General features: G+C 49.7%; 1 protein-coding gene across 1 annotated transcript in view; it reads left to right on the forward strand.

The window, feature by feature from the left end:
* Positions 1 to 16,711, forward strand: part of MARCHF6 (membrane associated ring-CH-type finger 6) — a 1,612,715-nt gene that overhangs the window by 681,870 nt on the left and 914,134 nt on the right. Inside the window, exon 16 of the mRNA XM_086965293.1 lies at positions 12,905 to 13,024. Within this exon, the coding sequence (XP_086821419.1) occupies positions 12,905 to 13,024 (120 nt within the window). The remainder of the gene's footprint in view (positions 1 to 12,904; positions 13,025 to 16,711) is intronic.

Raw genomic sequence — 16,711 nt, forward strand, 5'->3', positions numbered from 1 at the left:
GCGTTTCTGTGACCTGGTTCTCTGTTTCCATGGATCTTTCAGTCACTTTGCATAGGTTAGTTTGGAACAGATTCACGTCAAGTGCCATGGCCTCATTTTTTGCCTGCACTGTTAGGTCCTAAACTTAAATGCCCGTCAGGATCTTTGCCATGATGGCTCAGTGGTGCCTTACCCTCCATGGTAGGCGGTCCTTCGCTGGTACCTTGGGCGGTACATTGATCCATTTAAGGTTTGCTGCGTGCCCTATCTTGGTCTGTGCTTGCCCATCCTGCGTTGGGTAGTATGTCAGTCGTATATGCTGTAGGAGTGACCAACTTCCTCTGACAGGTTCAATCAATCAATCAATCAATCATTGCATTTATATAGCGCACTACTCACCCGGAGGGTCTCAAGGCGCTTCGGGAGGGGGGGTCCGCTACTGCTCGAACAGCCAGGTCTTGAGCTGCTTCCTGAAGGCGAGGTGGTCTTGGGTCAGGCAGAGGTGGGTCGGGAGGGAGTTCCAGGTCTTGGCGGCCAGGTGGGAGAAGGATCTTCCTCCTGTTGTGGCTTTTCGGATGCGAGGGACGGCGGCGAGCGCTTGGCTGGTTGATCGGAGGTGGCGTGTGGGAGCGTAGCAGTTGAGGCGGCTGTTGAGGTAACTCGGGCCTTGGTCGTGTAGGGCTTTGTGTGCGTGGGTGAGGAGACGGAAGGTGAATCTCTTGTTGATGGAGAGCCAGTGCAGGTCTCTCAGATGTCCAGAGATGTGGCTGCGTCGGGGGATGTCGAGGATGAGTCTGGCTGACGCGTTCTGGATTCGCTGGAGTCTCTTCTGGAGATTGGCGGTGGTTCCGGCGTAAAGGGCGTTGCCGTAGTCCAGGCAGCTGGTGACGAGGGCCTGGGTGACCGTCTTCCTGGTCTCGGTGGGGATCCACCGGAAGATCTTGCGTAGCATGCGCAGGATGTTGAAACAGGACGAGGAGACGGCGTTGACTTGTCTGGTCATGGAGAGGGAGGAGTCCAGGATGAAGCCCAGGTTGCGTGCGTGGTCTGTTGGTTTGGGTGCGGCGCCCAGGGCGGGGGGCCACCAGGAGTCGTCCCAGGCGGAGGGTGAGGGGCCCAGGATGAGGACTTCCGTCTTGTCTGAGTTCAGTTTCAGGCGGCTGGTCATCATCCATTCAGCTACGTGTTTCATCCCTTCGTGTAGGTCGGCTCTGGCGGTGGCGGGGTCGTTGGTCAGGGAGAGGATCAGCTGTGTCATCGGCGTAGGAGATGATGTTGAGGTTGTGTTGGCGTGCGATGGCCGCCAGGGGGCTCATGTAGACATTGAAGAGGGTGGGGCTGAGCGAGGAGCCCTGAGGGACGCCGCAGATGACTTCCGTGGCTTCTGATCTGAACGGTGGTAGGCGGACTCTCTGGGTCCTTTTGGCGAGGAAGGAGACGATCCACTCCAGTGCCTTCTCCTGGATTCCGACGTTGCTGAGGCGCTCCACTAGGGTGCGGTGGCAGACGGTGTCAAATGCCGCGGAGAGGTCCAGGAGGATGAGGGCCGCTGTCTCTCCGTTGTCAAGCAGGGCACGGATGTCATCGGTGGCAGCGATGAGGGCGGTCTCGGTGCTGTGGTTGGCCCTGAAGCCCGACTGGGAGGGGTCGAGGGATCCTTTTGTCTCGAGGAAGGCGGCCAGCTGCTTGTTGACTGTCTTCTCGATGACTTTGGCTGGAAACAGGAGGAGCGAGATGGGGCGGTAGTTCTTGAGTTCGGTGGGGTCCGCTGTTGGTTTCTTTAGTAGAGCGCTGAGTTCGGCGTGCTTCCAGCTCTCAGGGAAGGTGGCGGTGTCGAAGGAGATGTTGATGATGTCCTTCAGGTGTGGTGCGATGACGGCGTCGGCCTTGTTGAAGACGTGGTGAGGGCAGGGGTCGGTAGGAGATCCGGAGTGGATGGAGTTCATCATGCGGATGGTGTCTTCGGTGTTGGTTGGGGACCAGGCGCTGAGGGTGGTGGGGGGCGTTGGTGCGGTCGTGGGGAGCGTTGGTTGTGTGCTGAAGCTGTTGTGTATGTCAGCGATCTTGTTGTGGAAGTAGGAGGCGAGGGAGTTGCAGAGGTCTTGCGATGGGGTGATGTCGTTGATTCCGGCGTTGGGGTTGGAGAGCTCTTTCACGATGTTGAAGAGTTCCTTGCTGTTGTGTGCGTTGTTGTCCAGTCGTTCCTTGAATGCTGTTTTCTTGGTGGCGCAAATCAGTTGATGGTGCTTTCGGGTGGCGAGCTTGAGGGTAGTCATGTTGTCGGGTCTCTTCTCCAGGCTCTCTCGAGGGCTCGGCAGTTCTTCTTGGAGCTCTTGAGTTCGTCGGTGAACCATGGGGCCTTCTTGCTGCCGGGTCTGCTGGGCGGGGTACTCAGTGGGGCGAGGTCGTCTGCGCAGCTGCTGATCCACTTCGTGAGGTTGTCGGCGGCCTGGCTGGGGTTCGCTGAGCTGGCGGGAGGGTGCTGGCTCAGGGATGCCGCGAGTTGGTCGGCTGTGATCTTGTTCCAGCTTCTTCGTGCAACCTGTTGCTGGTGGTGGTGGGTCGTGGTCCTTCTGAAGCTGAAGTGGACGCAGCTGTGGTCCGTCCAGTGGAGTCCGGTGGCGTGGCTGAAGGTGATGTCTTTGCTGGATGAGAAGACGGCGCCGAGTGTGTGTCCGGCGAGGTGAGTGGAGGTGGTCACCAGCTGCTTGAGTCCGAGGTTGGCGAGGTTGTCAAGCAGGGAGGTGGTGTTGCGGTCGTTGTTGTTCTCCAGGTGGAAGTTGAGGTCCCCGAGGAGGATGTAGTCGGTGGAGGGGAGGGCGTGCGGGCTGATGAAGTCGCTCTCCAAGATCTCAAGTTAGTAGTTGAACTGTACAGCGTACGTAGAATGAGCGCCTATGTGTCTGCATCAGGCAACTATGCAACTTCAGTCCCGACCAACAGTATTCTAAGGGGGCAGAGGCAGACCTACAACCCCAGCCCACAATCTGCTGCAAGATCAGGAGTCTCATGATCCCCTCATCTGCTGTCACTCCAAGACCATCCTTTGTATGAAAGTACTCCTTCTGGCATGATTACCCACCACTTTCTGCTTGATTGATGCCTCTTTTACTGAGTGTGCACTGGGTTCCCGCTAACCAGCCTCCTAGTGCCTGTGTTCTCACCCAAAACTGTACCTTTGTTTCCACACTTCTGGCACGCTTGTAAAAGGTACCTGTAGTACCAAGGCCCTTGTGACCAGAGAGGGTCCCTTAGGGCTGGAGCATGTGTTGTGCCACCCTAAAGAACCCCACACCGAACTCTTACTCACAGTCACTGCAGGGTATGTGTTGTGGTATAGCTAAACTAAGAGTCTATATGGCATACCTTCCTGGAAAAACGGTGATGGATCAAGCCCTGATCTTTGGACTGGGTAAGAGTGGTCTGCTTAATTCAGTCACTCTGTTCATCACCACCCCCTTTTTTGAATAATTTTTGTCCACCATAAGCGTGGAAGGGTATACTCAGATGTGAGTCCCTAGCTCATTGCACCATCAGGATTCAAGCAAGCCGGGCTGAAGACGGCTGAAATGCCAGAAACCGGTCCCCGGTAGCTTGTTTCCTTCCCAGTATAAGAATTGGCTTGGTAGTTTGGTCTGCCCTGTTCCCATGATGCACTGGGCCAGGGTCAGACTAATTTGCATATAGCCAAGTTCTGAGCTGGGATGGTGCAGTGAGCTGAAAAACGGTGATGGATCAAGCCCTGATTTTTGGACTGGGTAAGAGTGGTCTGCTTAATTCAGACACTCTGTTCATCACCACCCCCTTTTTTGAGTAATTTTTGTCCACCATAAGCGTGGAAGGGTATACTCAGATGTGAGTCCCTAGCTCATTGCACCATCAGGATTCAAGCAAGCCGGGCCGAAGACGGCTGAAATGCCAGAAACCGGTCCCCGGTAGCTTGTTTCCTTCCCAGTATAAGAATTGGCTTGGTAGTTTGGTCTGCCCTGTTCCCATGATGCACTGGGCCAGGGTCAGACTAATTTGCATATAGCCAAGTTCTGAGCTGGGATGGTGCAGTGAGCTGAAAAACGGTGATGGATCAAGCCCTGATCTTTGGACTGGGTAAGAGTGGTCTGCTTAATTCAGACACTCTGTTCATCACCACCCCCTTTTTTGAATATACCTTCCTGGGTGCCATGTCTACACACCACTGCCTGTGACATAGGTAAGTCACCCTTCTGGCAGGCCTTACAGCTCTAAGGCGGGGTGCATTATACCACAGGTGAGGGCATAACTGCATGAGCAGCATGCCCCTACAATATCTGCGTCCATCCTTGAACACTGTAAGCGCAGTGAAGCCATTTTGAGGTCATGGGCTGGTAGTTTGTCAACAGTAACTCCACAGCCACATGATGACTTTATTGAAGACTAAGGAGTGTGGTATCAACCTTCTCAGCATAATAAACCCACACTGATGCCAGTGATAGATTTGGAAATGAAATGCACACGGAGGTCATCTTAGAGATGCCCCCCGAAAAACGAACAACTTCTATTGATTTGGATGAGCGGTCCCTACTAGCCCGCCACCACCAGACAGTTTTTTGACCTCATGGGATGAGAGCCTTTGTGCTCTCGAGGTGAGAACCAAAGCCTGCTCTGGGTGGAGGTGCTTCTCACCTCCCCCTTGCAGGAACAGCAACACTTGAGGGTGAGTCTCAAAGGCTCTCATCTTGTGTTATGCTGATTTGGGAAGCTCCAACTAGGGGAGATGCCCGCCCCCCTGTCACAGCCCCACTTTCTGGTGACCGGACAGGTGGGAAAATTAGTAAGCAGAGTTGAGTGTCTGCCTTGGCCTGGCACACCCCTAGGGTGGCCAGGAGCTGAGGTGTGAACCCTCTCTTAGAAATATTCCATCTTGAATTGGAGAAGTCGGCCCAATAGGAATAGGATGTGCCCCTCTTCCCCAAAGGGAGGGGGCACCCAAAGAGTGTAGTCACCCTGGGGACATTAGCCATTGGCTACTGCCCCCGACCTCAGTATGCCCTTAATCTCAGTAATGAAGGGCTCCACTGAACCTTGTTCCTCAGATTTGACAACCTACGAAGGACTGAAGAGCCGTGCTACAGTGAAGAAGACTACGATGACTGACTTGGCCTGTCTCCTCCTCCAATGACCCTGCACCAAGAAACTTGCTTGACCCCCAGCCAACAACCTTAAGAACCCCAGAGGATCTGTGCTGTCTTCAACAAAGACTCCTGTCTTCTGTGGACACTATTTGTCCAGCAACAAACCAATCCAATGACTCCGGATCCAGGAGGATCCGCTGCACTTGCACAACTCTGCACCCGACTCCCTCGGTCCGAGCCCAGGTGTCCCACCAATACATTGAAATTTCCCCTGCAATCCTGACCTGGGATCCAGGTTTGGATGACCACTCCTCACCTCCCCCTTGACGCCTGCAGACTCAACCTGAAGGGTCCCCTAACCGGATCTGGTGAGAAAACCTGATGCCGAAAGACACCCCTGCACCTGTAGCCCCCCACTTTCCAACTTACCTCTCCAGTCCTGGGATTTCTTCAGCCAACTTTCAGAACTGAGTATGCAGCTGTTTTCTCCAACTAAATATCTCCATTAATTTCAATGAGACAAAACCTACAGGTGGGGTGCTTCTTTACTGTGGGGTGCTGGCGCCTCTTGAGTAAACTTGATTGTAAAACTCGTCTTCTTAGAGAGGTGCAGTAGATGATGGGAAAACACCCTGAGCCCTCTAGGTGGACTCCAAAAGCCCACACTTTAAATCTACACACTGGTCTACGCACATGCTATTCGCATTTCAACTTATTTTCAGTATAAATTTGTTAGTTGGTATACACAATAAAAGAACATTGTTCAATGAGCTCTTCAAATAATCAAAAGTCGTTTCTGATGTTCTTGTGTTCTTTATTCTTTTTGCCCAGCCAACATGTGTTTCGTCATGGGGAATTACCCACTTAACTTCTTCAGGGCTATAAAAATTAATAATCCTATGCAAGGGATCAGTCAATCCAGCATTTTTACATAGGTGAGCACCAATTTCACCCGATCGTGCACGTTACTAAAAAAAGTGAGAATGCCAAGTGGTGGGACGGGGTAACACTGAAGCAGTACCTCAGTCTTAACAGGATACCCAGAGGCCTAAGGGCCCAAATATTTCCAACGTATTATGATCAAGACGAGGACCACCTGAAACAATGGGAAGAGCCACTGATATGGAATTCTATCACACAATGGGCATTTTAATTGATAATGCCGACAGCAAGGTCTCCCAACTCAGATAGAAATCAGCACTCTAGAGAGGGAAATTAAAGATCTAAGCCTTTAGGAGACCACTGATAAAAATTATACTATCTTAAGGGAGGTCCTTCAGAAACACCAGGAGGACATTAAACAGAGGAAGGCCGAGAAACTGAAGAGGGACAACACGCAGAATTAACTGGAAGCGGATTTCAGCATTGAAAGGAGAAACAACAGAATAGAGAGCAGCCTTACGATTATGAGCATGCAGTTGAGGTAAGACCCGTGTCCATCAATAGAATAATGACCGTTTAGGAGTTCTCAATAGTGCCAAAGAATTACCCAAGATATTCTCCGAATAATATTGATCTCTGTCAACTCAGGTTGTTCAGCTGACAGAAGATAGAATTAGCAGAATCATATAAGGAATAGCGCAGGAACAGCCGGGACGGAAGTAGAACCGACAGGGAGGTGAGTGCACTACTCACCTTGTCTATGTTATAATGGACTAATATAACCTCTAAGAGATCCATAAACTGAAATAAATTATCCCCTTATATTCCCTCTCTCCGGACACACAAGAATCTATACTTTGCAGACCGGTAGTACACTGTTTCATGCCCATTTGTCATTACCGTAGCACGTCCAGCACAGGAGCTCTATTGATCTCAGACAAGCATTTGGGTTGCTTTTATATGGCCCACTGGGGCCTCTTACAATCAGATGGGGCATACAAGTATATCTTAGTGATAGTGGATTCATGCTCCAAATTCCTGTGGGTTTAGCCACTGCGCTCAGCTGATGCTCAAACTGTTACAAAAAACCTGCGAATTTTTATCGGGAGATACGCAATTGGCACACGACATTCATCCTGCACATTTACATACCATACTGTAGAAGGCTGTTTGGCCCATAATGGACACTTTAAGCTTCTATTTCTTGCTACTACTCTCTCTTTCCCTGTCAATTATGCTTCATGTCTGGGGGAGCAGCTACACGTAATCCAAGATGGCTGCTTATTAGCAGAGTTCCCTATCCTTAGTTTCGAGTCATCCTAAAACATGGTGCCTTGCACTATTTACTGAAGTTGTTCCTGTCACTGGGGGATTTGAGACACCCCTGCTCTGAACAAAGCCTGCTAGGGGCCTCCCAATGGTGCCTAGGACACTGGTGTCCAAATCCAACCTGACCTGCACAGTTAAAGAATCGTGTAGTTAGTGCGTTGCGCTAGATTGCCTCGCCGGCCGAGCATTACTGTTTAAATCTGCCGAGGCCATTCACATCGTTACGCTCGACTGCCAAAGTGCGCTTGTGCGACAGCAGTTCTTGTGCTGCGCTGCCTGAAATAGTATTAGTGCCTGTAATTGTATATTGTATTTGCGCCTCCGCCATTCACATCGCGCTCGCCTGCATTGTGCCCCAGTGTTGTTTTGAGATTGTCTGCTTGCTGCCATTTTGTTTGTTGTTGTCCTGCCTCCTTCCCCTGATCTCCACCCCGCCTCCCTGCTGACCCTCCCTCGCCCCTCCCCCTCCACTATCCATATATGACATATGCCTTTCCGCGCAGCGTTCATGCGCAGCGGTCGCGCCCTATGGGCGCCGAAGGTGCGCCAAAGGTAAGCCAGTCTACGCCCGTCCGCGCCTGGACCGCGCCCAGGGCCAGACCCCCTGTCCCCCGCAAGCCGCACTCCTCCCGCATAACGTTTGACGCCGCCACCCTCCTATCCCTTAACCCCGGACGCACACCACAATGCTACGAAGCTGCCCCAGGACGTACCCACGGCCCTTTCACCTGCCACTCCTGCAAGTTCGCCTGCAGCAAGACTCACACCAAATCCACGACTTCCAAACACAGCTCCGACTCCAACCACCTGAAGTGCATCCTGCTAAACACCCGCTCGATCCACAAACACGCCACAGAACTTTGGGACCTACTCGATACTGCGTCACCAGACATCGCCTTCCTTACCGAAACCTGGATGAACGCATCATCAGCACCCGACATCGCCATAGCCATCCCGGACGCTTACAAGATCATCCGAAAAGACCGCACCAACCAAACAGGAGGAGGCATCGCCATCGTCCATAAGAACACCATCAAAATCACGACCAGCTCCGACGATAACCTTACAACCGCCGAACACCTCCACTTCCAGATCCACACCGACCCTAGGACCACACTCTGAGGCACCCTCATCTACAGGCCTCCAGGAACCCGTAAACAATTCAACGAAGACATCACTGACTTCATCAGCCCACACGCCCTCACCTCCGAAAACTACATTCTACTGGGAGACTTCAACTTCCACCTAGAAAAGAAAACCGGCTGCAACACCACCACCCTTCTGGACAACCTGGCCAATCTCGGACTCAAACAACTTGTTGACACCCCCACCCACTTAGCCGGACACACGCTCGACCCTATCTTCACCTCCAGCAAACACATCTCTTTCAATCATACCACAGCTCTCCATTGGACGGACCACAGCTGTGTCCACTTCAGCTACAAAACTACCACGACTCACAACCCCCCACAACCGGCTCCTCGAAGAAACTGGAACAAAATCACCACCGACCAACTCCTCACATCGCTCAACCAAAACCCTCCAGCCCTCTCGTCAGACCCAAACGAAGCTGCCAACAAACTCAAACACTGGATCACTCGCAGCGCTGACGAATTAGCCCCCCTAAAAAACCACCAGATCAAACAAGGTAGCAAAAAAGCCCCCTGGTGCAACGATGACCTTAAGAACTCTAAGAAACTATGCCGCACCCTAGAAGAAACATGGAGAAAAAACCCAACCACTGACAACCTGACCACCTTCAAGGCAGCCACCCGCAAACACCACCAATTGATCCGATCCACCAAGAAATCAGCATTCAAGGATCGAATCGACATCAACGCCCACAACAGCAAGGAACTATTCAACATCGTCAAAGAATTTACCAACACCACCGCAGCCTCAAACGACATTACTCCCTCTCAAGACCTCTGCGACTCATTATCCTCTTTCTTCTACAACAAAATCGCCGACATACATAACAGCTTTGTGAACACTCCGAAAGATCAGCCCACCCCACCCACTCCCAAACACGAACCGCTCCCTAACAACCTTAGCGCCTGGAACCCAATCACCACTGAAGACACCATCCGTCTAATGAACTCCATCCATTCAGGTTCGCCAACCGACCCCTGTCCCCACCACATCTTCAACAAAGCAGACTCCACCATCGCACCCCATCTCCGTGATGTCATCAACTGCTCCTTCAACTCCGCCATCTTCCCAGAAAGCTGGAAACACGCGGAACTCAGTGCCCTCCTGAAGAAACCCACAGCTGACCCCTCTGAACTTAAGAACTACCGCCCAATTTCCCTCCTCCCATTCCCTGCCAAAGTCATTGAGAAAGCTGTCAATAGCCAGCTCGCCGCCTTCCTTGAATCCAACAACTCCCTCGACCCCTCACAGTTCGGCTTAAGAGCCAAACACAGCACCGAAACAGCCCTCATTGCAGCAACAGATGACATCCGAACGCTTCTAGACAACGGAGAAACAGTTGCCCTCATCCTACTCGACCTCCGCCTCCTTCGGCACAGTCTGCCATAGCACCCTCATTCAACGCCTCAACAACGTCGGAATACAAGGAAACGCCTTGAACTGGATCATCTCGTTTCTCGCCGGACGAACCCAGAGAGTCCGACTCCCCCCATTCAAATCAGAGGCCACCGAAGTCATCTGCGGAGTCCCACAAGGATCATCACTCAGTCCCACCCTCTTCAAAGTTTGCATGAGTCCCCTCGCATCCATCGCACGACAACATAACCTCAACATCATCTCCTACGCTGACGACACCCAGCTGGTCCTTTCCCTCACCAAAGACCCCAACACTGCCAAAACCAATCTTCATGAAGGCATGAAAGAAGTAGCCGAATGGATGAAAAACAGCCGCCTAAAACTTAACTCTGACAAAACGGAAGTTCTCATCCTAGGATCCTCACCCTCTGCCTGGGACGACTCATGGTGGCCATCGGCCCTGGGCACAGCACCCATACCTACAGACCACGCACGCAACCTGGGCTTCATCCTAGACTCCTCCCTCTCGATGACCAGACAAGTTAACGCCGTCTCATCCTCTTGCTTCAACGTACTCCGCATGCTCAAAAAAATCTTCAGTTGGATCCCCACCGAAACTAGAAAGACAGTCACCCACGCACTGGTCACTAGCCGACTGGACTATGGAAACACCCTCTACGCCGGAACCACAACCAAATTACAGAAAAAACTTCAACGCATCCAAAACGCATCTGCCAGACTCATATTAGACATCCCTCGCCAAGCTCACATCACCGGCCACCTGAAAGACCTCCACTGGCTCCCCGTGAACAAGAGAATAACGTTCCGCCTCCTCACCCACGCTCACAAGGCCCTCTACAAACTTGGACCCGAATGCCTCAACACACGACTGTCCTTCTACTCACCCACTAGACAACTAAGATCCTCCAACCAAGCGCTTGTCGCAGTTCTGCGCATCCACAGATCCACCATGGGAGGAAGATCCTTCTCCTACCTGGCGGCCAAGACCTGGAACTCTCTCCCCACTCACCTCCGCCTCACACAGAACCACATTTCCTTCGGAAAGGAACTTAAAACCTGGCTATTCGATAAATAAAACACCCCCTCACACAAGCGCCTTGAGACCCTATGGGTGAGTAGTGCGGTATACAAATTGCTGAACTTGAACTTGAACTTAGTACACTGGGAGGCCGGGAGGAGGAGATCCATATTAGAGCAGGCAGACCCTGAAGCAGAGGTCAGACCCGGGACCAGGGTTCGATTCCCGACGCGGCAGGGTGTTGAGCTCAAATGTCCACGGACTCGATAATTCTCGCTTCGGTGCCTGACCTAATCATGGGTTCACACTCTGCAACTCTGGGCATTAAGCTTGCTTAATCTCCACAACGGCCCCCCTGCGGCGGGATGCCTGGCTTTCACCTTGGGGATGCCCTGTAGGGGCTATCTCACAGGGAAAAACCAGGACGGGTTCCCAAGGCAAGCGCGGAGATACCCCTTCGGGGGTCGATTCTCGCGCTATATAAGAAATATAATAAATAACTAATAAACATGGCTGGGGCTGTGGAAATGCTGGGACCACTGAGAGCCTTGAATGGTGCTGGGTGCAGTGGAATCTCGCACCTCCCTGAGAGGCCCTACCATCTACTAGGACAACAAGTATGAGGTACTGTTTGTGCCAGGAGGGACACAAATGGTGTCTGAGAGGTGCGGGAGGATTTAAACACGAAGTAAGACCTCCCAGCACTGGATTCCTGCCATACCCGCAACCTGGTACCATTTCCCTAACAGACACTGCAGGCCATTGCATCAGCAGAAGAATCCTTGCATGAGCGGAACCCAGACCTGCATGTGCTGCTAGTATCAGTCCTAATCTTCAATCAATGTTTGGTATTACTCTATCTCCCACTCCTGGAATCTTAGCATATGGTATGTTTTGTGCATTTAACTTGTAGGGGTATGTGGTTGGAAAGCCTTTTGGTACGGGCTGATCCGTTATGAGTGGCATTAACTGCCACCGTAGTTGTTCCATCTAACCTCGTACTTGAGCAAGTTATTGCAGCAATGGCAGCAGTACTAACTGTTGCTTAGTGGCTTCATTCGCCCTTGAATTCCCTTCAATGTAAACGCCAACACATTGATGACTCAATGTATGAATAACATGAGCCTGTGGCAGGCCTTCTTTCGGCTTCGCCACCTGTTCCCACAGCGTTTTGTGCTTTACTAGGCAACCTTTAGAATCTCTAAATCCATTCTCGCCCCAATAGTGTAGATTTGTATTGTAAGACTGGACACAGTAAAATGAATCACGCAAAATGAGTGTGGGGAATTTAAGATCTGTATTTTATAGTGCCAGAATCAGGACTATCAAGTACTAATGTATTGTTTTAACAGATCCGTGTAATCTGCATGCTTTCCATTTCACTGGTGACCCCACAGAACCCTGTGTAATATTCCAGCGTAAGGCTCGATTGCTTGGAACAATTTGAGTTCTTTGTTACAATGGAGGATAAATCATTGACTATGAGAGCTACAGGGCTTTTACAGCAGTTATAGGAAGGTTTATGAAATCCGAGCGCCAGACCAGCTCCCTGTCTGTTCAAATTATTTTGCAAAACACTACTGTGTTCATGTTAAGCCCAGAGCTGTTCCTATATTTAGTTAAACAGTGCGGTTAATAATAACTGCCTTTTATTTTTCCACCTTCTGAGCTGTGCCTGTAAATGTATGAATTCTAAGAGTGATGATCTGACTATTGTGTATGGTAAAGGAGATTCTTGTTACCAGTAATTTGAGGACCCTTGGCTTTAAAAACTATGGAGAAGACCCCTTGCTTTCCTAACAGACTGAGCTGGTGGTTACTGAGGGCAGCAACTAAATTGCGATTCATTGGCCAAAGTAATAGGCTTCTGCAAGATGCAGATGTGGAAATGTGTGCTGTGTGGGGGAGAAGACAAATGTTTGCAAGACTCGGGATCTGTAGTAAATGGTGAGTAACCTTTTCTCATTGATTACTGGTAAATAATTCTTCTGATTGCTATGCAACTTATTACTGTTTATTGAATGAACCATACAGGTAAAAAATATATTTCTCATTGTAGGTGTTGAGGCCTGGTGTCCTGTGGTTTCTGAGGAACTTGAATGATCCCGATTTTAATCCAGTTCAGGAAATGATCCATCTGCCTATTTATAGACATCTCAGGAGGTTCATTTTATCAGTGGTAAGGGCCCCATTTAGTAAGATGTTTCCAATTTTTTTTATGCAATCTAATTTAAACTGAGGACTTGACCGATTAATACAAACCGAAAAAAATGCTTATCGCCTTTGCTGAACCACACCTTTAATTCAGTACCTGTAAGCATTGGGCTGTATTTTTTATCACATTTAATTGAAGAATTGACTAGCTTTAATCTCAGAGGCCTCTTTTGTTGTATCTTAAGGAAGGTAATCAATGTTATCAAGACAAATCATCTGTTGTCCCAACGGTACATTTCACTGAACATTGAGGGGCATACAAACACTGTGTACAATCCGAAATGTATTTTTAAATATCAGCGAGCTAAGGTTGAAATTAAACTGCTGGCAAAGTATCAACATCTTGGATTTATCCTTCTAAAACACTCTTCTCATAATGATGCAAACGGAAAATAGCAGTAGGGTGATACTGGGTAGTCTCCATAAAATATAGACAAACTGATCTGTGACTGAAAACAGTGCTTTTAAATTATGATCAATTCACAGTACACATTAAATCAAAATATTATTGATAAATGTTTGCAAAGGAAAAAGCTAGTGCCTTCCAAACCTCATTGCCTTATGTTTAATTAAAGTGCAATTTATCTCCCTAGATTCAGTAATTGCCCTACTTATATAATATTTTTACACAAAGACTGTGGTCCCCAAACTACCAATGAGGGCTCTGTTCACATGGGAGAATTATCTCCCTATCCAGATTTTGTATGTTCGAATTAGGATATGAATACATTGATTCACTATTCAAATTAAATATTCTAATTTCTCATTGTGCAGCGAGTTAAAAATCAGGTACATCCAGGATTGGTCAAGATCAGAGCACGTTTTGGGGATACGCCATTAATCAGCTGTCCTACATTGCAAACCCCTTTTCGCTATCATTCTTGCTCCCACTTTAAATCTTAATACCAACCATACGCTCTATCCTCTATTCTCAGCGAATACATCATTCAACTTCAAAATGTACTTTTCGTAAAAGCTTTAGTCTTAACACGTGATCTGAAACTCCTACTGCAACTGATTCTGTTTTTCTGGAGTCCAAAGTTCCACAAATGGTCTCAAGCTCTCCACATTGAGTTGACTGTGTATCTCTTTATCAGAGTCTTTTTTTTTTTCAGGGGTGCTTAGATGAAACTCACCACTCAAGAGTAGGGGCTCATTCCAAGAGTCTCTGGTGTCTAAATGTCCTTCCTTGCAGGTGGGTGCCATGTCCTGGCCATACCACTGGATGCAATCTGGAGGACCTCCTGATGGATCTCATTTATGGGAATATTCAAGTTCTCTCTCATGCCCCTTGCATCACTGGTGTCAGCAGTCTCTCTTTCATGTATTACGGGCCTGGAATCGGTGGCCTTAATTTTGCAGAGTGAATCTTTCTGGATTCACTATGCTGTGCATTATTCCGCGATCTAGTGATCTAGTGGTTGGGTCCAGAATCGTAGTCTTTTCTTTCTTTTCTTTTTTTTTTTTTGTCGCCCAGGTGGGTGTCGACGTCCCACCTTTTGGTGTACTTCCTGTGACGTCGGCACGCTTCCTGTGGAAGCTCCCACCTTTGGGCGTCATCTTCAGATTCTTTTTTCCGCCGTTGGGTCTGGATCGTTCCCGTAAGGGCTCCAGAGTTTTGGAGAAAAGACGCCATAAATTCGATTTTTGCACGAAAAGGATTGAGAAGACGGCGAGAATCTACACCATATAGCGGGACGACTAAGAAGAAGGAAAACTTCGAGCACTTACACGTCCAACGGAGAATGCGCACACAGGGGGCCCCCTGCGCGCAAGAAATGGACAAGACACCCTTTAAATTCTGCCGTAACTGCCACCACAAATACTCGCAGAAGGACCAGCACCCGGTTTGTAACCCTGCCTACCGGTCGGCCACGAGAGCAAGGACTGCAACGCCTGCTCGGCCTTCACACCGAAGATCCTCCAGGTTAGAGAGCGACAGAGAAGGGCCAACTACAACATGCAGGGCAAGGGCCAGCCGCCGTCCCTTCAAGACCTGGGGCTCTCGACTACGACTACACGGTCATAGAGACTTCTAAAGAGGTAGGAGACTCGACAGCCCCGACAGACCCTCGAAAGCCTGAGCCAGACTCTCGAAAATCAGAGTCTAAGTCCTCGAAGGGAGTACTGGCGCCGAAGATTTTGATGGCTGCAGCTGCATCCAAGGACAAACAGCCCAGCGGATCCTTCGAAAAGAACTCCCAGGTGGCAAAGACCTGAGAAAAGCCAAGGTCGTCCAAGCACGTCCCGAAAAGGAACGTTCGGCTTCGAGAGAGAAGGACCCGAAGGTCGCTTCGACGTCGACAAAGAACCCGAAGCCCGTTACCACGCCCAGCAGGCCTCTGAAATAGAGAGAAAGGAAAAACGGCTCGAAGCCGAGATGGATAACATCCTGCAAAGGAAAAAAGAGTTAGACGAGAAAATGAAGAAATTCTCAATTCCGTCGAAACAAAAGACACTGGTTGTCGAAATAGATGAGGAGGAGGACTTTGACGCCGAAGGGCCGTCGAAAAGCCAGAGATTCTGGAAAAGCCAGAGGAAGAAGCCTTATACTTCGAAGAGGAGGGCGACAACGATCAGCGGACGGTTCTCTGCTCAATATCCTCAGGGACACAGGAACTGGAGTGGCAGGACCTCGACACCGAAAGCCCAGAAGAGGCCATGGACACGCACCCTTCGAGGCCTTCACCGCCAGATGACATTGGGGCCTACAATATGGCCACCAAGAATGCGGCAACGGCTTTTGGAGTCAAGCTGGATGAAGAGAAACCGAAAGCAGACTTCCTCTTGGAGACCCTGCTCCCCACACAAACTAGGAGCCAGTTTCTCCTCATGCTGGAGAGTGTCATGGCCCAGGGGAAAGAGGCGTTCAAGGAACCGGCAACATGCAGGTCAGTGACGCCGAAGACGGAAAAGAAGTATAAACACTCCTCTAAGGATACTCCCTGTGAGAAGTTGGCCAGGTATATGATGCTCACTAGTTCTAGTGATCCCCTTGTACCATGCCAAGCAACCCTTATGATGATTGTTTGTAAGTCAACCTTATAGACCAGCTATCCTAGTAGCGTGGACAAAGCAGTCTTAGGCTAAACTCTGAAAAGGCATGTGAAGCAAGCTGTTATACCATACACAATCCCCTTGAATACCAAATGAAAGGACACCACACAGATACATATATAAAATATATATATATATATTTATTTACTACAAAATCCCCTATACTCTTTATGAGCACAGAAGCAAATGCGTTAAAACAAAACAGTTAAAATATACAAAAGTTGCACAATATAGATGAGCCCTAGGGGCCACCTAAACCATATACCAAAATAGTGGTATAAGAACCACCTAGCTGAAAGGAAGAGGGCCTAGGGCCTGGGGAATCGCTGGAGCTGTTCTGGACTAACAGTGAAGAGGTTGGGAAAGGCCCGCGGGACTCGGGTGCAGTGCGGAAAGTGCACGCATATACCAATGTTAAGTCAATGGTGCGTAAAAGTTACAAAGTTAGTTATTAAGGAACCTTCCGAGTGACCTAGAGGAATGAAACTTTAGACACAGACACTAGAGGTGTGTACCAGTGTAGGAACACCGGCGTTGCTGAGTTACCTCACCCACAGGAAGCGGGTGCACAGGTGCGAAGTAGTGTCGGGTTTCG

The sequence above is a fragment of the Lissotriton vulgaris genome, chromosome 4_1 (genome assembly GCF_964263255.1).
Source record: "Lissotriton vulgaris chromosome 4_1, aLisVul1.2, whole genome shotgun sequence".
NCBI classification, from domain to species: Eukaryota; Metazoa; Chordata; class Amphibia; order Caudata; family Salamandridae; genus Lissotriton; species Lissotriton vulgaris.